The sequence below is a fragment of the Notothenia rossii genome, assembly GCF_949606895.1.
Source record: "Notothenia rossii genome assembly, chromosome: 6".
In the NCBI taxonomy this organism is placed as follows: domain Eukaryota; kingdom Metazoa; phylum Chordata; class Actinopteri; order Perciformes; family Nototheniidae; genus Notothenia; species Notothenia rossii.
In genome coordinates, this window is record NC_136909.1 from 53669501 (window position 1) to 53677467 (window position 7967).

General features: G+C 42.5%; 1 protein-coding gene across 1 annotated transcript in view; it reads right to left on the minus strand.

Annotated features, from left to right (window-relative positions):
* LOC307044614 (voltage-dependent N-type calcium channel subunit alpha-1B-like) overlaps positions 1–7763 on the minus strand; it is a 576385-nt gene extending 568622 nt beyond the window's left edge. The window contains exons 1-3 of the mRNA XM_079689925.1: positions 6951–7763; positions 6008–6113; positions 4867–5006 (exon numbers count right to left, since the gene is read on the minus strand). Of these exons, the coding sequence (XP_079546051.1) occupies positions 4867–5006; positions 6008–6113; positions 6951–7201 (497 nt within the window). The 5' untranslated portion in view covers positions 7202–7763. The remainder of the gene's footprint in view (positions 1–4866; positions 5007–6007; positions 6114–6950) is intronic.
* Between the last annotated feature and the right edge of the window lie 204 nt (positions 7764–7967).

Sequence of the window (7967 nt, forward strand, 5' to 3'; positions counted from 1 at the left end):
CTGCTATTATCTTTATAACTTCAAAAAATAATCTCAGTGGATAAAATCAGTTATTAGGTCAAAACAAATCTACGTATTTTATACAATGTATGTCAGCTATCATATCCATGCTGCCAGTAGGACTCCTCGTCCCTGCCAGTGTCTGCCTGTGCACAGTCTACAGAACTGAGCTGCTCCACACACTGTTTATACCAGCACTCCCTGGTGTTGTATCCATGTTTATCATAAGGCATTCACACAGCAAATACACAAGCTGGCCCTTATCATTATTAAACACCTAGTTTCATCTCTATCTTTCAACACGAAACACGTTTACCTAAAAATAGAAATCATGGCTGTGAAGACTTCTATGAGGCTTGGCGGGAATGACCTTAAACCTCTCCCCAATATTTATCCCATAACTATGACAGTAGAGACAGTAAGTCTGAACAGTAAGTTCAGATGTTGATAATAAGAGATTGATTTCAAGGGGTTTAGGGCCTTATTGTCATATGCACAGATGCTACAGTGTAGATATGGCAATGAGAATGTATACCAAGCTCCTCCAACAATGCAAAATAATATATATCTATATAGATATATATATATATCATTATCATTCAACATTACACCAGTATATATATATATATATATATATATATATATAGGACATAAAACAACAAAACAATTTAAAATAAATAAATAATGAAAATAGTGCAAGAAGATATTTGAAGTGACAGTTCATGGGAATTCTCACACCACCCACAGTTTGAACGAATAAGGCATGTTGTTTAAAAATAGCTAAGGACACCAGGTCACAGGCTAAAGCTAGGTAACAGACATTTATGTAGCAGCACCATTAAGTGACAATATACAAGAAACCTACTCTTTAAATTCCTTGAGTCATTATGCCACCTGAAAGTTAGTGACATGTGTCTATAAAGTTTGCATCAGCCTTCATAAGTGTTATACCAGACCAGAGGCCCTTATCATTCAACATTACACAAGTTCAAACTTGGTAAGTTGACGATAGAAGTACCGTCAACTAACTTTAAATTGGGACAGCAGGATTATGGCTGACATCACATCGAGAGACAATGCCAGAAACTCATTTCTGTGACAAGACATTGCGTAAGATATTGAAATAATATATTTCACTGGAAAATATTACCCACCAAGCATGAAGTGCTACCCTGAGATGTGTGTGTGGCAGTGTGTGGGGGGGAGGCTGTACGGTGGGAAGGCGCTGCTGAGATCCACAGGCAGCTGCTTTGATCCAGCCAGCTACAGAAAGCAGAGCTGAAGTGATTATATTCCCTCTGTGCTCCGCTCAATACACTATTGATCTGGGTGGGAGCATGGGAAGAGGCAGATATATGCTCTTATTAGCAACCCCCACATCTTACTGAAACATGGTACGGTCGGGCCTGCCCTACAGGACCTATCAGCCTCTGCTGTTCATGCACCCCCCCTCAACATGATCTCATTAGCAGCTCATGAAAGATGGCCCAGGTCCATATCCTGAGAGCAAACACATGTGTAGAGTGTACTCGGATCAATTGATGGCAATTTCAAAATGGTAATGGTGTTAGAATGAGACTGCCCCTGAACGGCCTCACACATGAGTACTATGCATTATTCAGACAACCTCCCTTCAGATGTTATGAGTCTATTGGATGGACGTTTTCAGCATCATAGGGATTACAAGCGACCTGCTATAAAAGATGTAGAAGGCCGTTATCATCTATTCCCATGGTCTCAACAGTAATACAGCCACAGTAATAATGAATAATATAAAGAGTCTGTGTTGAGAGGAGTACACACACAGGGCAATGTCAGCTCGCCCGGCATAGGACTTTTGTTTTTGAGTGTTTTTTTAATTAAAGTGTGTTAAGACCTTTGAGAAATAACTTGATTCATAGCGATGTGTGTGTAATGCTAAGGAGTATGGGTGAGAAAGAGAGAAAACAAGTGTGTGAGTGTGTGACGGCGAATACATTGCTTCAAGTCCTCAACAGCCAAGTTCCCACTGTTTGTTTCTTTTGCAATCTGGTCATTAGAGTTCACATGAGCATATATCAGATCATATATCATCATCAAGGACAAACATGTAAATATAGTCATTTCTACTTTTGTAAATAGATTAGATTAGAAATTAATTTAAGAATGTGTGTTCTGACATTGTGTTGAATCCACAACCAATGAAGGCTGTTGAGCTAACCATGTATTAACAGTTCACAAAGCCAACAATAAAAACGGATACTTTGAAGTTCTGTACAAACGAGCTGCATGCAGGGAGTCATTGCTAATGCCTAATTGTTGTGGTTTCTACACAGCACATCCTGCAGGAAATGGACCTCATCATGGAGAATTGATTTGTCGGCATGTGTGTGCATACACGGCCAAGTGTCCCTGACGGCATGTGTGCTCTTTATATGAGCGATCTGAGTATTTTCCCGCCCAACATCCAGTCATTGCAGCGACGCTCTGACAGGAAGTGCAGACTGCTGCTGTAATGGCCTCTCCCAAACCCCCAATTATTGTTATCATGTCAGCCTGCTCAACTCGTATTCAACCAGACCTGCACTCACAAAGCTCACATACTAACACAAACAACTGACTACTGTTTTTAATTCAGCCTTTCACTGTAACTCACACTAATAGAATATTCTATTAGGTGTTCATTTCATCTTGCACATAAGGGCTGTGTGATTAATAAAATGTGATGTTCAATTCCTCCAATCGGCTCTCCCCCCTCATCTGACTGTGTACTTAGAAGCTTTTCAGGGTACTGACAGCACCGGAGCCATAATAGAAAAGTCACACCACAATCTCAACAGAGATAAAAGAACACAGTGGAGGGTAAGTGGATGGAACGTTTCTGGGTAGAGGGACTATTGGGCTAACTCAGGAATGATATGTTAATTCAAACTAACCTGGACATTTTACTTTTAAAAAGGTGTCAGCTCGAGCACATTCAAGTGCTCAGCCCTAAGACTGTCAGAGAAGAGCAACAAAAAACATTCTTTAGATACAGTCAGAAGTGATTAGAGAAGGAAGCTTAAATAAAATACAGCCTGATTAATAAAGGGCTTGGGGAAGGACTTGATGAGAGCTGCGGGAGTTGGAGGAGCCCTGTTTATGCAGTGAGGTTCCCATCAAATGCCGCAATAGAAGCTGAATAAATCTCTGTGTCATTTTGTCACAGAGCCTGCCGTCCCCTGGTGGCAGCAGCAGGCGTTCAGGGACTCTGTGTGGTGGAACAGCATCCTCTGTCACTACCCCCCCTATCCCCCCACCCCGCCCCACCAACCCTCATTCCCAGCTAGCTTTCCCTCCAAACAGTAAGGGATTTTCTACAGAACATCTAAGATGTTACAATGAAAAAAGAGCCTGCTCGGCATTTCTGCAGCAAAATGGAGATGCTTAATGGTGATAATATGAAGACAGTACAATCCTCTGCTGAAGGGTCAACATTAGCACACATTGCCCATCAGCTTTACAAAGTTATAAAACTGTTTATGTATATTATTGAACAATGGGGCTGAACAATTCATCCAATATTAACAGTGTTCCTTTTGGCTTTCCTGCATTAAACGAGGATGATGGGCCCTACTCATGTTCAGCAACAGTAAATAAGATTTCTGTGTTAATATTACTGCTGCATTATGCCGCAGGTTAGTGCTGTGGACTTATAGTTTAACCTCTTAAGCCCTGAGCCTGTTTTTCAGGTCTCAGGCTCGAAAATGACATTCCCAGAACAAATAACCATATCTTCCCTTCTAAAAGGGTTAAATTAATAATCTTTTTTCTCAAAGCAATGATAAACGTGTGAGTTGGATGTAGAAAGTCACAATCAATATAGATGTTTTTTATTTTAAAGAAGATTCAGATTGAACATAGTAAAAAAATGTAAATGATAGTGTCCGTCCAAAAAGAAAAAAAATTCCTTTTAGTGAAAACCACTCTTGAATGATGGGATAGTAGACTAAAAGCTTTAGGAATCCAAACTATAACATATAATAAGTATCCTGTATCAAGATTGATGCAAAACAAGTGACATTTGACCTTTTTAGAGAGATTTAGAAAAAAAAAACCATTTCTGGGGTCATTTGGATGGATTTGCCATATCTCTGACCCGTCAGTCGATTTTGATGATTGACACCTCTTTTGAACCGTTAGAGCCAATAGAATCGAGGGGAGGTTCCTAACATCCATCTAAACATTACCATTAGTGAATGCATGCCAGCACGCCCAAAACCGGAAGCTGTGTTCCTCGCACACTCTATATGAAAACAACAACAAATCTCAGTTTTTGACAAAAATGGAATGATGGATTATCTGTAATCGTTTCAAAGTGACACAGACACATTGGATTGACCTTCAGCAGCGTTTTTATCGTTGTAATGGCATTGAACACAATTTTTTATCAAAAAAACAGAAAAAGGTAAGACATATTTGTTGTTTGGTTGAGTAAAGTGGCGTGTTGTGTGGGTTGGCTTCCCCTGCCGCGAGTTTTGATCACACAGTGATGATACTAATACTTCTAATTCTCCATTACTGTTCTTTTTTCTTCACAAAAATTGACAAATTGACATTAGTTTTCCCAAGTTCAATTCAATTATATTTGTATTTACCCCTTCATCTCAGACTCAGAAATTGAACTGTTAAGGGACACTTGGTATTCAAGAGATCTGACTTTGCATAAAAGTCAGCCCTCCCCCAGCTGTCCTGATGTGACCCCCCCTCTCTGAACATCAGAGGGAGGCATCCTCTCAGAGCAGCATCTTATCTATATATAGCACGCACGCACGCACACACGCACGCACGCACGCACGCACGCACGCACACACACACACACACACACACACACACACGTTGACTCACCCTGTTAGGACCACCACAAAGTCCATTGCATTCCAGCCGCTACGCAGGTAGGAGCCTTTGTGAAAGGCAAAGCCCAGAGCGATGATCTTGATGCCAGCCTCAAAACAAAATATTCCAATAAAGTAGGGCTCTGTGTCGTCCTGTTAGAAAAAGCAGAGTAGGGAGGATCATGAAATTATATATCTCTTGCTGGTTGTGTCAATAAAACTTGATTGAGCCAGCCTATGTCAGGCTGTAGTCTGTAAAGGTATGGACTTGAGTCCCACAACTTGGACCACATTCGATGGCCATAGACTTGTCCTGACAAAAATCTAAAAGTCTGGCAACTCAACTCAAATTTCAACACAAACGCCATTTGGGTTTTTGATGGAAACCATTGGTCGGTTATGATACATAATTCAACAGGAAGTGAATTGGCCACCATTTTAATGATAGCAGCTTCTCAGACACCAGGGTCGGCTGTTTCCTTATCATGTACAGTCTGATGAATATCTGAAACCATTTGAGTGCTGATGTGGCTTCTGAGAAAGGTTGACTTAACAAGAGTAATCTAAGGTAATGATACATTTACAAAAGATCAACACCTAAAACGTAAATGTAATTGCCAAAAGTGAAACGCTAATAGTTATATTTCATTTTGCAACAGGAAAAAAGAACACATTGATAAATATAGAAACTGTTTGAGCTAAGGCAGTTTGTGAGAGCACACAAGGAGGATGAGAAGGCAGACTAGTAATGACTCTAAAGTCACATTTAGCCAGGAATTGTTTTTAAGTTTATCAAAATGTGTAAGTGGGGTATTTACATTTTGTCTTTTGTAGAAAATATTTGAAAACCTCTTAAGTGACTGTTAACCACTGAACGTATTTCAGCCATTTAAAAGTCATTGAATTCAGGACAGGGAGACAGAAGTGGCAAAATGTGCACTCATTAAAGGCTTTAAAGACTGATTCCTGCAGAACTCGATGTAACACAAAGACTGGAAAATAAGGGGGGGGGGGGGGTAAACACGGCACATGTTGATCTCATGATTGCAGCAGACAGATACGAGAAGCATCACAGATGTCAGTCAGTAAACTATCCTTTCCATGGAAGAGACATGAGGAGCCTACAGGAAAAGGAATCGGTCGTGTCCACTCACCAAGCGCTCGGACATGGGGGTTTTGTCTGAGCCCGGCAGGTGCTGCTCCAGGGCCAGCACGATGCAGTTTGCTATAATGGTGGCCAGGATCATGTACTCAAACGGAGTGAAAGTGTTAAGGAACTTTCATGGAAAGCATACACAAAGGTTTATAGATATGCAAACACACTCCCACCACAATACATAACAATTTTCAATGAGAAATGGAAAAAAACATCATTGTGTTCTTTGCTCAATGTCATTTTATTGACAGCTTGTTTGTTTGGTGTCACACCCATGCAGTTTGCCACCGCCTAGAAGCTGTTTGCTGGGATTCAGAACCCTGGACAGCTCCACCTGCAGCCTGCAGCCTTCATGAAACCTGCACACAACGCTGTCATCATGAAGTACATTAAGCAATTAACAGCCTTGATGTAGGCCTACTACTCTCAATCACAACCCACTGTCAGTCAGCCGGAGTATGAACGGCATGATGCCTGTTGTGACCAGCAGATTGGTAATAATTAATCAATGAAATATGAAAACATTATGCCGAACTACATCAGAAATGTGGCTCTCTGAGATTCTCTTCCTGTCAACAGACTAGCCGGGGTGCTTTGATGAAAATTGTAAGAGCTGAATGTATATCAACAGAAGAGGAACTGAGGAGCTCTCATTCTGCAGCAGCACTTCCCTCTGTATTTAAGGCTGTGGAAACACAAGGAGAACCAACTCGTTTTACATTTCACTGATTAAAACGCCTCTTTGCATATTGCACATGTGCTGAATGAAAATATATATCCTTTAATTTCATTTGAGATAGTGTCTGAATTCTTAGATGTATGTATTTTCTACCGGTAAGCAATGGGCCTCTGACACATTCCCGCGGAGCTTGGCTGAATGATCCCGCGGTAGAGCCGGGATAGAACCTCTGCTGGTCGGTCTGACTGACTGTAAAGGATATGGCCATTCGGTGATCTTTTTGGCATATTTCCGTATGATGTTATCCTCACTGAAGATGAACAGAGAGCGGTTAACGGCGAGGCAGCTCTGTTTGACGGGGATGGGGTTGTAGATCGCCATGGTCCGGGCTCTCTGGGCCATCGTCTGCTTGTACACCCTCGGGACCCCCGGCAGCCGACTGACCCCTCTGGTCGGGCCCGCGGGGCCGCCCCCTCCGTAGCGGCCGGCCAGGTCCTCTTCAAAGCGAGCCATGGTGGGAGGGAGCAGGTGTTGCTTGAGAAACCAAAACTGACCCCCGGGATGAGATGGCGCATCACAGCACAGCGCGCCCCGTACCCCCGGTCCTCTAGCTGCGGGTACCACGTGCACCAAAGTCACACATTAACGGGAAACAACGACCCTCAGTCAGTCTCTGCTGCTGCCCATGACCTTACTCACGGAATTGTTGCTTAAAGTGCAGCTGCTCAGATTCCATGATGCATCATGTCCTACCGCGTCCCTGCCCGGTGCTCGCGAGGTTCTGCTGGCGTCAACGCGCAAGCGCTCCTCCTGAAGCCTGGGGAGAAAGTCGGATTAAACAGCTGAGAAAATACCGCAAACTGTCAGCACGAAGAAACAGGATAATTCCTTAAAGAAAGCATCCATAAAATACTCATTTGTATTCCATGGCGACCCCTCTCATGTTCGCGTTGAAAGCTGAATCTGAAGCAACGCGCGCCACCGTCATTATCACTTTTTGTTTATCCGGTACCGAAGGAGAAGGCTCGGGGAACAGGTTATTAACGTGATGCAGACACACTACTTTCTGCACTGCTCCTTCAGAGACCCCACGTGGCCGACAGACGCCAGTCAGGCTCCACCTGGACCGGCCCTGTTTCCATAGCAACAGGGAGGAGAGTGCCACACCAGGTCAAGTTACACAAATTAAACAACATTTTGCCTACACGATAACTTCCAAAATAAGAGCAAGCCTGTAAAAACAACCAATGAAGCTTTAAATATCAGTTAAAAGTATGTT